The 16,849-nt window shown below is 56.1% G+C and overlaps 2 protein-coding genes across 3 annotated transcripts; both read right to left on the reverse strand.

The window, feature by feature from the left end:
- Positions 1 to 3,392: 3,392 nt before the first annotated feature.
- GPAA1 (glycosylphosphatidylinositol anchor attachment 1) lies at positions 3,393 to 6,716 on the reverse strand. Of its 2 annotated transcripts, none has more exons than XM_052651650.1 (12): positions 6,548 to 6,716; positions 6,150 to 6,329; positions 5,953 to 6,064; positions 5,637 to 5,784; positions 5,456 to 5,557; positions 5,172 to 5,368; positions 4,902 to 5,023; positions 4,650 to 4,803; positions 4,392 to 4,487; positions 4,049 to 4,239; positions 3,798 to 3,968; positions 3,393 to 3,697 (listed from the first exon to the last, which is right to left on the reverse strand). In XM_052651650.1, exons 1-12 carry the CDS (start codon positions 6,619 to 6,621, stop codon positions 3,454 to 3,456), a joined length of 1,791 nt encoding a protein of 596 aa, XP_052507610.1. In that variant the 5' UTR covers positions 6,622 to 6,716; the 3' UTR covers positions 3,393 to 3,453. The 2 variants fall into 2 exon arrangements, with proteins under 2 accessions (XP_052507610.1, XP_052507609.1); XM_052651649.1 differs by having other exon boundaries at positions 4,902 to 5,098.
- A 1,195-nt stretch (positions 6,717 to 7,911) lies between these two features.
- EXOSC4 (exosome component 4) lies at positions 7,912 to 9,812 on the reverse strand. Its single transcript, XM_052651835.1, has 3 exons — positions 9,567 to 9,812; positions 8,413 to 8,619; positions 7,912 to 8,313 (listed from the first exon to the last, which is right to left on the reverse strand). Exons 1-3 carry the CDS (start codon positions 9,735 to 9,737, stop codon positions 7,954 to 7,956), a joined length of 738 nt encoding a protein of 245 aa, XP_052507795.1. The 5' UTR covers positions 9,738 to 9,812; the 3' UTR covers positions 7,912 to 7,953.
- Between the last annotated feature and the right edge of the window lie 7,037 nt (positions 9,813 to 16,849).

The following is a 16,849-nucleotide window of genomic DNA, read 5'->3' on the forward strand; positions in this document are numbered from 1 at the left end:
AAGTGTCAGAAAACTCCAAATAATGACCCAAACATGATAGAGATTTGTTTCTCTTTCTTGTAAATGAAGCCTAGTTTAGCAGCCCAGGGTCTTGGAGGTCCTGGGAGGCACCCTCTTGTCTCCTCCAACCCACAGGGTGGGCTGAAGCTTACATCTCTGACGTGCTTCATTCCACATCCCCGAGAATGGGAAAGAAGCAGCTGTTTGATGTCTGCATGGATTCACCCTAGGGATGGGCACAATAAGGACAGAAATAGTAGGGACCTAACAGAAGCAGAAGATATTAAAAAGAGGTGGCAAGAATACACAGAAGAACTATACAAAAAAGATCTTCATGACCCAGATAATCACGATGCTGTGATCACCAACCTAGAGCCGGACATCCTGGAATGTGAAGTCAAATGGGCCTTAGGAAGCACCATCACAAACAAAGCTAGTGGAGGTGATGGAATTCCAGTTGAGCTATTTCAAATCCTAAGAAATGATGCTGTGAAAGTGCTGCATTCAATATGCCAGCAAATTTGGAAAACTCAGCAGTGGCCACAGGACTGGAAAAGGTCAGTTCTCATTTCAAGCCCAAAGAAAGGCAATGCCAAAGAATGCTCAAACTACCGCACAATTGTACTCATCTCACACGCTAGCAAAGTAATGCTCAAAATTATCCAAGCCAGGCTTCAACAGTATGTGAACTGTGAACTTCCAGCAAACTCTGGAAAATTCTTCAAGAGATGGGAATAGCAGACCACATGACCTGCCGCTTGAGAAATCTATACGCAGGTCAGGAAGCAACAGTTAGAACAGTTAGAAGGAGGACGTCAAGGCTGTGTATTGTCACCCTGCTTATTTAATGTATATGCAGAGTACATCATGTGAAATTCCGGGCTGGGAGAAGTACAAGCTGGAATCAAGCTTGCCAGGAGAAATATCAATAACCTTGGATATGCAGATGACACCACCCGTATGGCAGAAAGTGAAGAACTAAAGAGCCCCTTGATGAAACTGAAAGAAGGGAGTGAAAAAGTTGGCTTAAAACTCAACATTCAGAAAAGATCATGGCATCTGGTCCCATCACTTCATGGCAAATAGATGGCAAATAGATGGGACTTTATGGGGCTCCAAAATCACTGCAGATGGTGACTGCAGCTATGAAATTAAAAGATGCTTACTCCTTGGAAGAAAAGTTATGACCAACCTGGACAGCATATTAAAAAGCAGACATTACTTTGTCAACAAAGGTCCATCTAGTCAAAGCTATGGTTTTTCCAGTAGTCTTGTATGGATGTGAGAGTTGGATTATAAAGAAAGCTGAGCACTGAAGAACTGATGCTTTTGAACTGTGGTGACTCCTGAGAGTCCCTTGGACTGCAAGGAGATCCAATCAGTCCATCCTAAAGGAAATCAGTCCTGAATAGTCATTGGAAGGACTGATGCTGAAGCTGAAACTCCAATTCTTTGGCCACCTGATGCGAAGAACTGACTCATTTGAAAAGACCCTGCAGCTGGGAAAGGTTGAAGGCATGTGGAGAAGGGCATGAAAAAGGATGAAATGGTTGCATGGCATCACCAACTCAATGTACATGAGTTTGAGTAAACTCAGAGAGTTGGTGATGGACAGGGAGGCCTGGTGTGCTGCAGTCCATGGGGTCCCAAAGAGTCAGACATGATTGAGTGACTGAACTGAACTGGACTCACCCTTGAAGCTTCTGCTCAGGTCTAGAGGCCTCTGTAGTCACACGACCTCACCTAGCTGCACGTAGTCTAGGAGCATCTTTACACAGGGTGGCCTGTGCTCATGCCAAAATGAGGGTTCCGTAACTGAGGGAGAGGGATACCTTCAGAGTAAACCCTGTAGGAACTCATGCTCAGCCTTTGTACATCTCATCTGTATCTTGAGAGCCTGACATTTTCTTTCTTTATAAAATGTACAGCACAAGTGACATTAATGAAAATCAGTGCCAAAATCCAGTTCTGCAAAGCTAAGCTCAAACAGCTAACAGTGGTTTCATGAGGTAACATATTTCCACAATTTGTGTTTTAAGTGACTGCCGAAGTCTAGTTTAAAATGGCTGATCAAGGCCGAAGCCCAGGTAGAATGCCTGGAAGGGGTTTTGTATTCGATGCTGGTCTGCAGTCAACAGGGAGACCACAGCAGAGCCGAGACCTCTTCTGCCTTGTAAGACGGGAGCCCGCAGACCGGTGGTGCCTGACTCACCAGGGGAGAGTCCCGAGAGAGGCTAGCCTGGAGGCATTTCTGGGGGTGCCGGGGTGGGGGGTGGGCTGCAAGTTTTGCCCAGCCTCAGGATCTGGAGTTTTTTCAAAAGGGCAAGTGACTAGAAGACATACAGGCCAAGGGCAGGCTGCAGTCACAGTGGTCTCCAGCACCCTTGCTCCAGCCCATCCCCAACAATCTGGACCCAGGGTGCCCATGCCCTTCAATGCTGAGAAGTCCCAGAGTAAAGCCCTCCAGGTGCTGGCCCTCTCCCACGGTGGAGTCAGGGACCCGTAGGTGTTGAGGGAAGTCTCGCACAAGAGGAGCCCCAACACAGAGGCAAGCCTGGGTAGGGGGTCTGGGGCCTGGAGCTTCCTCCTTGGGATGGTCCCAGATCACCCCACTTCAGGATGTGGTGCTGCGGGAGGGTGTCTGGAGCTGGTGAGCTCCTTTCAGCACTGAGGCTCGCAGGACTGTGCTGGGCTCGCTGCCCTGGCAGGGCACCTTGACTCTCAGCCTCATGCGGCCCTGGCATCACCAGACGGCCCACTTTGCTTTCCTCCCCTCCCCAACAGGCACTGGACATCCCAGTCCCTCTCAGGAGGCTTGGCCCAGCCTGAGGCCTCTGTGCAGCCCCGCGTCAGTGCCCTGCCCCTCGGTACTCAGGTCGCCCCTGTCCTGGGCTGTTGCTCTGGGTGGAGCTGGGTGGGCTCAGCAGCTCCATCTCTGTCCCATCTCTCGTGGTCACTCCCAGGAGGACGGGAGAGGGGCTCCTCCTGCTGCACCCCAAGCCCACATCAAAGTTCTGGCCGACATTCCCCATACCTGAGGCCTCCTGTGTCCCCTTAGTTCCAGCACCGGAGATGGCGCTGTGGGGGTCTCTGGGCACCTTAGCTCCCATCAGGCCCCCAAGCACTGCCTGCCGTGCTTCCTCCTGCTCAGCACTGGACCATGATGCACAGAGACCCCCGACGTTGGGAGTCCACTTGGGGCTGCAGTCAGGTCTGAGTGTCTACCCAGGCTCTCCTCCCAAGGCTGGCAATGGGGCCCTCACTCCTGCCACATGGTAAGTGGACCAGAAGCAGCAGAGCAGGGTGCCAGGCCCTGCAGGCAGTTTCTCGCGACAGGGCCTGTGGCCCCCCACACACACAGCAGACAGCGGGCCAGGAGCCCAAAGGACATCTGAAACAGAACTGTTTATTTCCTAGGAAGAAGAGAACGTGGGGAACTCCTAGCTGCCTCCGTCACTTCCAGAAGAGCACGTTCCAGAAGAGCAGCCAGCAGGGGTAGAGGCCCAGAGCCAGCAGCGGGAAGAGCAGGGAGCCGTAGGTGTGATGCTCCAGCACGCCTTGGGCCAGTGCGGCCAGGAAGAGCTGCCAGCCCTCGGCCAGGGAGAGTGGTGCTTCCTGCAGCTCCCGCCACAGGAACAAGCTGCCCAGGAGTGTAGCTGCTGGGCTCGTCAGCACCAGCAGGGCAGTGTAGAGTGGCCTGGGGCGGGGCAGAGGCACCAGGTGGGGAGGAGGAATGTGTGAGGTGGAACCCCTGGGGAGGGGTGCAGGCTCTGCAGCGGGGGCTGAGCAGCACGTACCGGGGCCCAGAGGGCTTGGTGACGGCAGCAGCAGGCACCATGCTGGCGGCCAGTAGGAAGCCCAGAGAGAAGTTGGTGAGGGTGATGCAGGCCAGCTGTAGTGCCAGGTAGATGAGGGCCACCAGTTTCAGCGCCATCCAGCCCCTGTCTGGGGCCTGTGTGCTCACCACCCTGCAAGGCAAGGGGCTCAGAGGCAGCCGCCTGCACATCCAGGGTGCACCTGCCCACAACGACCCAGCCCAGCTCCTCACCGGTGGGTGTTGTGTGGCAGCGCCAGGCCAGCTGCATAGATGGCCAGTAGCGTCAGCACTACAGCCTCGGCCTCAGCCACGGGGAAGTGCTGGGTGGCCACATGTTGACCCAGCACTGGTAGGACGTAGAGTGCCAGGCCCATGGCCTGGGAGACCAGCAAGGGTGCCACAAGCGAGGCCAGCCCCACACCCTGCAGGGCACACGGGCACTTGGAGACGGATCCTAGGACCAAGGAGTCCCAAGGACCCTCCCCATTCCTCTGCAGCTGACACTGAGCAGCAGCAGTAATTACCAGCTGGGACCCTAAAACCTCACCCCAATAGCAGGAGGGGGAACCATCACCTGTGTTGGAGGGTGGGGGGGACTGGACCCAGGGGTCTTCCCAGCCTCCTCAGGACCCACTCCAGCCTCATGCAGCTGCATCCACAGTTCCAGAGCGTGGATAAGTCAAGGACCCTGATGAGAGGTGTCATGGGCTCTGCCCAGTGGGGGACCCAGGGCTCACTCCTACTCCCCCACCCCAAGGATGGAGAGCTCTCCCCAGCCTAGAGTGGGGGGACCTGAAGCCAGCCACAAACAGACAGTGGAGGCAGAGGATATCTTGAGACCGAGGACCAGGAGCAAAAAACCGGCGGCCGGCATGTAGAGGCCGATGGAGACAAAGCGGGAGAGTGCAGGGAGCAGGTAGAAGAAGAAGGACTGGTGCAGGCGCTCCAGAAGATGGTTGAGCTTGCGGAACATGCCCTCCAGAGCCCTGTCGGGTGTGGGCCAGGGTCATAGACAGCCAGATCCCCAGGCACCCACTCACTACCCCGCCCCAAGCATGCAAAGGGGAGATCAGAAGCCACTTACTTGCCCACCGCCACCAGATCATACTTATACTGACGGAAGCTATTGATGCCACGGAGGGTCAAGGCCTCCACGCGGTAGCGCAGGAAGAGGCCATGGGCACCGTGGGGGCGGCCGGAGGCCTGCTGCAGAACCATGAGCAACAGCGTTTGTACACTCTGAAGTGGCCCATCTATTGAGGTCCAGTCCTGGGGTTGCAGCTTAGAAGATTTGGGGACAAAGTCAGATAGGCCCGACACACAGGTCCCATGCTACCCAGGCAGGTGGCCCTACCTTGCCTTGCAGCGTGCACAAGAGCCCCCCTTTCTGGCAGAAGGTCTGGAAGAGGTTGAGCAGGTCCAGGTTGGGCAGCTGTCCATTGAGCCCCTCCACAGCCACGTCGAGGCTAGTGACCACATCGCTGCTCAGCTCCAGGGCCACAGCTGCCTGGATGGCCCCAGCCCGGCCCTGCAGGGGCGATGACTGCATACCTGTGGAAGCAGGTGAGTGAGCTGCCAACAAGTGACCAGTGAGGACAGTGGCCCTGGGAGGGGCCAGGGCCAGGCAAGAGCACCCACCAGTGACATTGACGTCGTGGTAGGCTTCAAGCCAAGCCTCAGTGCCCAGCAGGTCGTGTTCTGTCACCAGGAAGATGATGTCTTTGGCCCAGTAAATCTGCCCTAGAGACCAGAAGCAGGTCAGCAGGGTCTGAGAGGGTGGCCAAACCCTCTCTTGCCAGTAGGAGCCCCTGAGCCTCACCCCGGAAGTGGGCAGCAAGAGCCAGCATCAACCCGACAGCCTGGCTGTTGGTTGAGTCAGGGCCACAGGGCACGGTGAGCACCAGGGACTCCGTGCTGGCAGCGCGAGGTGCCCGGAGGATGCCGTACACGTTGATGCCCGACACCATCTGCACGCAGTATTTGGGGGGGAGCCTCAGCACGACCGCACTCGAGGCGGCTGAGAGCCTCCCCTTCTAGTCCTAGAAATGCCCACCAGTGACTGCTCTGGCCCCAGGACATCCCCCCGCCCCCTCAAGGTGCTTCACGGTTGCAGGCACACCCCTCCCCCACAATACATAGCGCTCGTGTGTCTCATCTGGAAAGGGCAGTTTCCGGGAGAAACTCTGCGTGTAGACCTCCAGCCCCACTGACCGCATCGTCCGCTCCAGCCAGGCCACTGGCAGAGCCCTGGAGACACAAAGAGAGCTTCTGAGCAGAGTTCACTGGCCTTGACTGACATTGCTTCTCTGATAACCATAGCTCGGCCGCTCACCCCGACTTCCTGCGGTGGGCAGTGAAGTCCCGGGCAAGGCTCCGGGCACGGTCTCCGGCCGCAAACTGCTCCTCCACCATGGTGGAGCCCATGGCGTTCTCCGACATGTAAGTGCGCTGGGTCAGCGGCGGGAAAGCCAGCGCCAGGAACCAAGCGATGCCCGCCACATAGCTCAGCACGCTGCGGGGAGAGACGGAGGGACCACTGAAGCGTTAGAGGCCCTGCCTCTGTCTCTGCACTGGGAGTGGAGAGGGCATATCTGCGGGACCTGGACCGAGTCCCGGGACGCCTGACGGGAGAGCTGAGCCCCAAGCCTGAGGCCCCGACTGATCCCAGTGGGCGGGAGGGGACGGCGCGAGCGGTCTGAGGGGCCTCTGCCGCCGGGGCCCCGCCCTCACCAGAGCGGCGCGTTGAGGCGCAGCACGAGACGGGCGAGGGCGCGCCGGCGCACCGGGTCCGACAGGAGGCCCATGGCAGGGCCGGGCGGCTCCGGGACCGCGCTCCCACTGCTAGTTACGGCAGCCGACCCCGCGCGCCGCTCCTGTCAGACCCGGGCTCCGCGCCCGCCCGTACTTCCGGTCCCGACTGCCCTCGCGCCGCTGCGCATGCCCAGAGCAGAACCGCTGTGGAGGGAGCGAAGCCGGGTCTGGCTTCCCCAGCCCGTAGCCAGTCCAGAGAGAGCGGCCCCCAGGTAGGCTACCCGCAGTGTGCCGCACCGGAGGCAATGAAGACTACCAGCCGCCCGAGAAAGCTCGGCTCCAACTGGAATCAGAGAAGAGTGATGAATAGGGCAGCTGGGAGTAAAAGCGGAAGCGGCGATAAGAACATAGACGCCAGATCTCTGAAGGTGCTCCCACTGGCACTGACCGGTCTAACAGCCGTGGTAGGATGTGAGGGGGCTTCCGCAGAGAGGCCAAGGGGTTGGCGGGTCCATTCCTATGGATGTCAATAACCAAAACCAGCCGAGTGGAATCAACCATGTGTCCAGAACCAAGATCATTGGGGTCGGATGACCACAGCGAAGAAGGTGCATGAAACTACTGGCCAAAGGGTTTCAAAGGAGCTGGGGTGTGTTGAGTAGAAAGTGGGAAGCACCCCTCTCTGGGCCAGGAGGTGCCTGGGATATTAGAGAAGGAGCAGCCCCTTGGTTCAGGCTGCAGGGCCTGGTGGTGAGGGCTCAGTCAAGTCTGAGGTGGAAGAAGGGGGAGCCTGAAAGAGGAAGGTGCAGTGGTGGGGCAGCAGGCAGTGTCTGTCTTAGGGTCAGAACTGAGAAGACTCCAGGTGACATTATGTGTCTGTTGTACTTTTGGAGCCCAAGGGAAGTAGCAGGACAGGCCCAAAAGGCTTCTAGGGGGCAAGAGACCCTTCAGTCCAAGCCACAATCCAGAGGATGTGGGACACGGCCCCCACATGACCATGGTGAATACCCAAAGCCACCCCTCAGGACTTGTGCTCAGGACTCTGGATGTGTTGGGATGAGAATGACAGACTCCATAGTCGTGGGGCATGGCTCGTTATACCAGGCTGTGTCTCACTGCCCAGCAATCCCTTCTTGGCCCAGGCTGCTCACTTCATCCAGGGACATCCCCCTTCTTCAGGGTGCTCACCTGAAGCACCCTGATGAGCAGGGTGAGCAGCACTGAGGCTGCAAGGGGTGTGTAGTGCATGTCTGGGGGGCGGACCCTTAGTCATTGCTAGAGCCAGCATCAGGCCAGGATCCAAGGGCAAGGAAGTGCGGTGGGGAAGAGATCAAAGTACAGTGGAAGGTGCTTAGGTTTTATTCTGGGCTTGGGTGGCCATGTGCTCAGTCCCCCAGCAAGACAGAGGCCTCTTGTACATGCTGCCGGACCACACGGTCCAGTACGGTATGTACATCCCGGGAAGCCCGGGCAGCAGCCTCTAGCACTTGCTCCAGGTGGTCCTCATGCAGTCTGGCATCCATCTCAAGCAGTGCAATCTGGCCTGAGGCTGGTAGCAAGGCCAGGGCCAGCTGGGGGCCCCCAGCTGCTTCCTCCACATGGCTGAGGTCTGCCAAAGCTGTTCCATCCACAAAGCCAGCTGAGCAGGCACACACAAAGTCCCGCATGGGTATCCCCGCGTCCAACACTGCCAGTGTGGCTGCATTCACACAAGCTGCGTAGGTCCCGCCGTCTGCCTGCAGGACCTGCAGGAACCCCACAGTGGCATGAGTCTTTCAAGCTGCTGAACCCCAACCCCTCCTTTCTCTCTCCCCTCCACAGGCTGAGGGCTGCTGCCTGCTCACCTGCACGTAGATGTCAATCTGGGAGCGTGGGTGGAGCTGTGTAAGGATGGCTGCCTCGAAGGTCTGACGCAGGTGCAGACCCATCTCACAGGACTTGCGGTCCCCGTGTGGCCGCCGCTTGCGCTCCCCTGTGCTGAAGGTTGCAGAACTGTACTGACAGTTCACCAGGGCCCGGTCAGGCAGGGCTCGTGCCCGAGAGCCTCGGATCTGGGGTAGGGTGGGGGAGAACACATGAGCCAGGCCCCTCCTCCCTCTACCTCCAACATCCCAACAAGCAACCACTTTACCTGCAAAACAACACAGCCCGAGGGAGGGCCATTGGGCCAGGCTCTAAGCCACCATCGTCCCTGGATCTCTCTCCTGACAGGCCTCCCTGTTTCCCCTCTTGACTCGTCCTCTCTTGACCCATGCTTCCTTTGTATGAGAATCTGTTTACATATATCAAGTCTGATTCTACCTCGTCTGCACAATACATATACTGCTTACCTTATAAAGAGTTCCCATCACGCGTGAGATAAAAATCCTAAATCTTTTCCCTGTTTACAAAGGTCCTGAGTTCCTGCTTCCCTAGAAATCCCTCAGTCTCATTTGGAATTACCACCCCTCTTCCCCATCACCAGCCTTTCTGCTCTGCAAGAGTGCCATGCTTACTTCTACCTCTCTGGCCTTAAGTCTCCAGCGCTGGAGTGGTGATAAACCCAAGCGGTTTTATTAACCCTCTCTGTCTTCACGGAGTTTATGTTCCAGTGAGGAGACAAACAGTGAGAAATAAGTTAAACTGATGTCTGAGAAGGCGGGTGCGGGAAACCAGGTAAGGGTGTGGATGTAAAGGAGGGAACTTGACTTGTAAAGGGTAGGTAAGTTGGTCTGGGGTGGGATGGGGTGAGGTGTCACCCGGAGGTGACGTCGGAGTGGAGCTGAGAGGTGAGGGAGCGAGTGAGAGCGGCCCTGGCGGTTTTAGGAGTAACAAAGCGGAGTGGCGAGAGCTGGAGAAAGGCAGGGACCGTCGTGCAAGACACTGTTAGGACTTTGGCCGCGGCCCCACAAAGCGGCGCGCGCCAGCCTCACCCCCGAGGCCTCTACTCAGCCGGGTAGCCCCTCACAGCCGCAGTTGCCGCCCCCGGAGGAAGCCCGGCTCGCGCGCGCCCACTCGCCTCGTGAGGCCCGTAGACCACCGCCAGCGCCTTGGTATTGCCCTGTTCGATGTAGGCCGAACCGTCGGCCTGCGCGAATACACCCATCCGCGCCTGGATCTTGCGCAGCTCCCCAGCGCGCCGCCCGTCCACTCGGTAGCCCTGGTCCGATAGAAGCTCCAGCCCAGCCATGCCGCCCGGGCGCTAGCCAGGCTTGAGCGCCCGGCAGAACTACACTTCCCGGTAGAATTGACTCCCCACTTCCGATTCCCCAGGACTACGGTTTCCGGGGCACCGACTCCAACTTCCGGTTCTGGACCCCCCCTGCGATTCTCCCAGAGTTCCCGAGGGCACCACATCTCATTTCCGGTCCTTGCGGAACTGCGGCTGTCGGCGCGCGGAGGGACCTTTGCGGCCTTTTGGGGTACGCACTCGCGCCTGCAGGGCTGGAGGCATGCCGGACGTGGAGTCGCCGTGTCGTTTCTTCCCGGGTTGGTCATGGGGGCGGCTCCCTCTACCATCCGGGCCTGCCCGCCCCGCGCCGCCGCCTCTTCCTCTGCATCTCCACTGAGCCCCGCGCTCCCCGCGCCGCTGGCGCGCCTATACTTCTGCTTGACGCTTGGTATCTCCCTCGAGGTTTGTGGGCGATAGCCGCCACTGCTGGTCTTAAGTTCTCCCGCGGTCATAAATGGAGGCCTTCTCCCAAGCTGAGATACACTCTCTGTTCGCTGTTTTTTTTTTTTTTCTTTAAACCTTTTAGTTTTTACATTTGTCCGTTTAAAAAGCAGACACATTTATGTTGTACGTACACATGGTCAAATTTTTTAGTTTCAATTTTCCATGTTGCCTTGTTCCTCTGCACTCACCCCCCTATCTACTATAGCTTAAAAAATGGCTCCATGTTTTTCTTCACACTCATAATTACATCCAAGTCACACACAGACACATGTATATGCAGTTGTACATGTACAGCCATATAGTGGCCTTTGGAACTCTTATTTTTATAAATGGGATTGTTTCATACACTTTTGCATTTAACTCAAAAATATTTTATAAAATCTGTCCAAGTAATCCTGTGGAACTCATAGTTTTTTGGTTGATACGAGTATCAAGTAATAAGTAGAATGTACCCAGCAACCACCCCATTGTGGGCAGTGGATGTGTGTCCCGGGGTCTGGGGGATAGAACCCCAGTGCAGTGACTTTCTCAGTGAAGGCTGTGTGGGAGTTAGATTCTCCCTCCTCCCCCACCTGGAATAAATGTTGAAAGTTTTTTACATAATCCTTCCCCCTTCAGAGGGTTACTGCCATTCCTCTTGCATTTCCTGGCCTGATGTCAGTCAAATGCCCTGGAACAGCAGAGGGGCTCACAGGAGGAGGGATGAGATGTTTTCCTCCACAGCTGCCTCCTGTTTCCAGATACCTTTTGCTTGGTGGTCAAGGTCACCATCAGGGAGCTCATTACCCTCCTCATTTGCATTATTCGGGCTTCTCTGGTGGCTCAGCTGGTAAAGAATCTACCTGCAGTGGAGGAGACCTGGGTTGGGAAGATCCCCTGGAAAAGGAAATGGCAACCCACTCCAGTCTTCTTGCTTGGAGAATCTTATGGACAGAGGAGACTGGTGGGCTATAGCCCATGGGGTTGTAAGAGTCAGACACAACTTAGGGCATTATTCAGCCCCTCTGCAGTGCTTAGAAACCAGATCCCATGCTTCAGGTTTGAACGGGGAAGGATAAATCAGCAGGGCTGTGACATTGACCACAGGGAGGCGACATTCACAGGGGCTGAGGGCGGTGTGCACTTGGGGCTTTCCTGTCTGTGGTCATTGGTGACCGGCAGTGACTGGCATTGCCGTGAAGCCTTCCTCCTTCACGTCTTTGGTGGCAGGTGGTGGCTGTTGGCCAGGGCTCAACTGAGGCTCTGAGAGACAGCACATCTTCATGTGGCCTCTCCATCCAGCCTGGGCTTCCGCAAAGCACGGCACCAAGGTGGCCTCCCAAAACAAAGTGGGTATTTGTGGCGTTCTAAGACCTAGCCTCCAGAAGTCAGGTAGTGTCACTCTTGCCAGACTGTGGGTCAAGGCAGTCACCAAGGTCTGCCAGGCTCAAGGGGAGGTGACATGGTCCCCCCTCCCCGCCCACAGGAGCAGTTCAGTGTCAAGCTGTGGGAAGAGCAAGTGGAACAGACATGCTGTGGTGGGCTTGGGCCTAAGTCCCAGGCCCAGTGACCCCTCCAAGGTGGTCTGGAATACTGCCGCACGAGGCCTTGTCACTGCGCCTGGGCCATGGCCGTGATGGCCGTCATCCTCTGTTTGGCTCAGTGCCCTCACCCTCGGCTCTTCAGGTGGACTGAGCAGGTTATCGGTGGAGTCACACAGGCCTTATTCTCAGCACTGTGGACACTTCGTGTTTCTGTTCTTACTAGGTCAAGATTGCTGTAGTCCATTGACACAGGTGGAAGCCCCTGGGTGCCCCGCCTGTTGCATGGTTGGCCCTAGCAGCTCAGGATAATCAGAATAATGTTGGTTCTGGGCCTAAGAAGCCCAAAGTGACTGGGGGGTGGCTGTTCTTTTCATACTGCATGCCTTACTGTGCCCCTCATGGAAGTGTCCTCCCCCGCCCCCACCCCTAGTAGTATCTCTGGTTTAAGGTCTGGGCACTTCAGGAATGAGAACCCCTTGGTTCTCTGGCCTTTGTGTTCTAGTCACAGCATACACACCTGGGTGGATTCAGGTTTGAGGGGTATAAAGCTTATACAGATTTGGGAGCTGTGTTGAGGATCCCCAAGAGCAGCCGTGGCCCTGAATTCAGTTATTTACTAGAACTCACAGAATTCAGCACACAGAATTGTACTCATGACCAGGATTCAAGGGAAAGGATGTTAATGAAAATCAAAAGGAAAAGCCTGCTGGGGCAGAGTCAGAGGAAACCAGGTGCCTCCTTCCAGAGTCCTCTCCCTGAAGAATCTCAGGGGACACTCTCCATTCACTCAGCAACAAATTGCAACATGGTACATGACATGCTGGCCACTAGAGAAGCTCACTGGAGACTCAGGGCCCAGGGTGTTCATAGGGGCTGGTCACAGTCATAGGCCTCTGCCTGGATGTACCTGGACTCCTAAAGAAGAAAGGAGGGGTTCAGCATAAAGCACATTTGTTTGTACAAAGAGTTGAGGTTTGAGCCCCTCTCACTGGGGAATGGCAGGAACCCTCCTGAAACCTAGGTTCCCAGACACAGCAATTTTGCAACTATCTTCTGAAGGAGAGCCATCTCAGGGCCTTTTTAAGAAGGAGGACAAGATCATATATCCAAAATTAAGGGAACAGAGTGAGGAAAGAAGTCCCAACATGGAACACTAATATTTTTTTGGCTGCACTGGGTCTTTGCAGCCTGAGGGCTTAGTTGCCCTGCAGCACGTGGCACCTTAGTTCCCTGACCAGGGATTCAACCTGCATCCCTTGCACTGGAAGGTGGATTCTTAACCACTGGCTGTGCCACCAAAGAGGTCTCAACACAAATTTTTAAAGTTGACCGATATCACAAATACCACAAAACACAAAAAACAAACATAATGTCCTCAATTAACTTCCTGATATATTTTCTCTAACATGTTTCCACTGTGCTTTTTGGATACACCTCTTAAGATGGTGACACTTTCATGATGTCCCCTTCTATATAGAGAGAGGATAGTTTAGTCTCCCCTCTAACATGTTTAACCAAAGATTATTTTTATAACTTAACTAGCTTGGGAGTAAAGTTGTTTTCAGGTAACAGCCCCTTTAGCTTGTTCAGTTATTCAGTCATGTCCAACCCTGCAACCCCACAGACTGCAGCAGGCCAGGCTTCCCTGTCCTTCACCATCTGGAGTTGGCTCAGACGCATGTCCAGTGAGTCGATGTTGCCGTCCAATCATCTCCCCTTAGCTGTGTTTGTTAGTTGCTTACTTGTGTCCGACTCTGCAACGCCATGGGCTGTAGTCTGCAAGGCTCCTCTGCCTATGGAATTTTCCAGGCAAGAATACATGAAAATGAAAGTCATTCAGTTATGTTACATTCTTTGTGACCCCCATGGAATTCTCCAGGCCAGAATACTGGAGTGGGTAGCCTTTCCCTTCTCCAAGGGATCTTCCTGACCCAAGGATCGAACCCTGGCCTCCTGCGTTGCAGGCAGATTCTTTACGATCTGAGCTACCAGATGGTAGCTTTATCAATTACCTTTATCTAATATTGTGTACATTCTCAGAATTGTTAAATTTGAGAAAACCTCTATCAGATTTACATATGAGCCCTAGGATTTCAGGGTCTTTAGGGGTTACTTGTCACATTTTAGACGTTTTTTAAATTGAAGACATTAGCCAACTCCATCAGCCCTATGTTGGTGATGCGCAGCACAGAGAGGTGGCTGTGTTCCTGGGAGTCACTTCTGTACCAGAACGACAGCAATACCTGAACGACACCAGGGAGCGGCTGCTCCCACCTCAGCCTGCCTGAGCAGAGCCCGCCATGCCCCCACCTGTTCCCAACAGCAGGGGAAGAAATGACACAATGCCAGGTGCAGTGGGAAGAGACAGAATTAACCTCTCTGTGATGACATGCTTTTGGAAATTTTACGGAGTGTGCAGCCCTGTGAACACTGCTGAGGCCCTGACCTGGAGGGATCCTGAGCCTCCTGACTTCAGTGAATCTGGCCCTTGCCCCAGACCCCCCCAGGGCAGCACAGATGCATCTCAGCGGTGGCCTATCCCAAGAGCGCTCAGTGGCCAGTTGGCAGAGTTACTGATCTGTTGCAGGAACTCTGGGCTGTAACCAGCGGGCTCCTCCTTGGCCTTGTTGCCTTTGCTGTTAGTTCATGAGTTCTGGGGCTTGTCGAGAGCGGTTCTGTGGAGTATGTTCCTCCACGGTGAGCAGCTTGAGGTACTACTCAGCCCCCCGCCTCACCGCCCCCACCTCCACCCCCTTACAGTCAATCCCGGCTGCTGAGAAGTCGCATCTGAGTCAGCGGAGCATTCAGCCACCGGCTGGGCAAATGTTGGGCTTCAGCTCCCAAGCCAGTGGTGAGCTGTCCTTTGCTGATGAATCAGGGTACACCTGGGGAACACTTTCAAGTCTGCCCCACATCCAGCCGGCATAACAGGCTGAAGAATACCTGCAGAGATAGCTGGGTCTTGATTCCTGGAGACCATGAATGTCACCTTCTGTGGCAGAAGGAACTGCAGATGTGATTAAGCTAAGGGTCTTGAGAAGGAGTGCATGTGCTGCAGTATCCAGGGGGCCATGGGAACATGAGGGTCCTTTCAAGGTGGCAGCAAAGGGGTATTTGGGTGCAGAAGAGCAGGAGAGGTGACCTTGGAGGCAGAGTTGTGGAGTGAGGCAGCCTCAAGCCAGGGAGTGCTGGCCACTGGACACAGCGAGGAACAAACTCCCCAGGACCCTCCAGAAGGAACTGTTATTTTAGCCCATAGGTTCAGTTTGGACTTCTGGCCTTTAGAGCTGGAAGAGAATAAATGTCTGCTGTTTTAAGCCTTCACGTTGCTGGTAATGTATTTGAACTCTTAGGTAACTTCTCACTGAGACCTCCACTGTCCTGACTCCAAGCTTGGCGTCCAGAAGAGTCTGCCTGCTCCGCCGTGCTGTGGAGCTGCTAGTCCTTCCCCCTGGCCTCTCACCCTGAGCGGGGTCTGGGGGAGCTGGGCTGGTGGGAGCTTGCGCCTCCCAGAGTGACCCCCGGAACCATGGGTGGCTGTTGCGGGGGAGGCCTTGTCTTCTCATCTTATCTTTCCTAGGTTCCTCTGCACTACTGGCTAACAAGTGGAAACTGCAGTGAGCAGGCCTGCAAAATGCAAAAAACGACATGAAATAAATCATAATGGAAGAAATGACTCAAAATAATGGCAACTACACAGAACCATCCCATTAGAAAACAGGGGGAGAAGGAAGGAAGGCTTTCATATGTTCTCAAGTACAAACCCAGTCATTGCCTTTGAGGGGGCTCCCCTGCCCTCAGAAACTGCCGTCCTTGTCTGCTGGGGCCTCCCTGCTGCCTGCCCCACCCTGTTCCCTGAGGTTGTGGCCCTGAACGTGGTGCCTCGTCTGGGGTGCCTGTCCTTCATGGGACAATGACTCTCCCTGCCATCCGCACGGGAGGACCTCCTGTGCTTACCCTAAGGTGCTTGCGGGCTTACCAGGCACCCCCAAGCTCTGACCCACCAGAGTCTGAGGCCAGTCCAGCTCCTGCTGCTGCTGGGCCAGACACACCCCCTCCCTCAGGGCAGCTCAAACGTCCACCCTCCTGCCCCCTTCAGATGATGTGCTGGCCACCACCACCTCTGGGACTGTGCCCAGGGACCCAGCCCCACAACCTGGCATGAGCAGCGGTGGCCAGTGGGGAGGAGGGACACCTGAATCATTCAGCTCCTTTCCTGCAATACCACCATGATACGCTGGGACCCAGAACCTTCTGTCCACCAGGAGGGGCTTCCGGGAGGGACTCCCAAGTCTGGGGCAGATCTGGGCCCTACTCGTGAGCCAGAGGCCAGAGTTTGGGGGGTGCCCCGCTCAGGGTGCTTGGAACTGCTGGGTGCTGGCTCTGAAGCCCCGGAATGTGGCTGCGGTGGGGGGTAGGGAGCCGTTGACCTCACAATGGCGGGGTCCACTGCCCTCTGGCCAGCCTGCCTGCCGCCAGCAGCTGCTGCCCACCGCTGCCGGGCATGTCCCTCCTCAGCAGCTACGAGGGCCTGCGGCAGGAGATCCAGCGGCTGGCACAGGAGAACGAGGAGCTGCGGCGGCTGGTGCAGCTCATCCAGGAGAACCAGGAGCTGAAGCTGGTGCTCAGGAACCGGGGCAGCAGCCTGAGCTTCTGTGGCCCCGGGCTCCTGGCTGAGGTGGCCGCTGGCCCCCGGCTCCCCCGGCGCAGAACTATCAAGTTCAAGGATGTGGAGAGAGGTGCGTGCTGGGCCGGGGACTCTGCGGGGGCCGCAGTCTCCACCAGTTCAGCCGTGTAGCAAAGTGGGAGTCCCTTGAGTCCCTGGGCTGTGTCCTGTCAGGTGCTGACGGGCTGCGGAGGAAGGGGGGGGCTGGAGCGGGGGCTCTTTCAGGGGTGCAGCAGAGGCAGACCAAAGGGAGGGAGCCATGTGGCTGCCCTTCAACCCCCCCAACATATGGGGGACACTGAGGCGGCTAGAGGCCAGTCAGTGGGGAGCCCCGCCACAGGCAGGGTGCAGCCCGGAGCCTGCGCCCTTAAAGCAGCCCACTTCCCCCTCTCCTCCTGGGACCAGCTTCAAAGGCCAGCAAGGGTCAAGAGAGTGCA

This window comes from Budorcas taxicolor, chromosome 14, assembly GCF_023091745.1.
Source record: "Budorcas taxicolor isolate Tak-1 chromosome 14, Takin1.1, whole genome shotgun sequence".
Taxonomy (NCBI): domain Eukaryota; kingdom Metazoa; phylum Chordata; class Mammalia; order Artiodactyla; family Bovidae; genus Budorcas; species Budorcas taxicolor.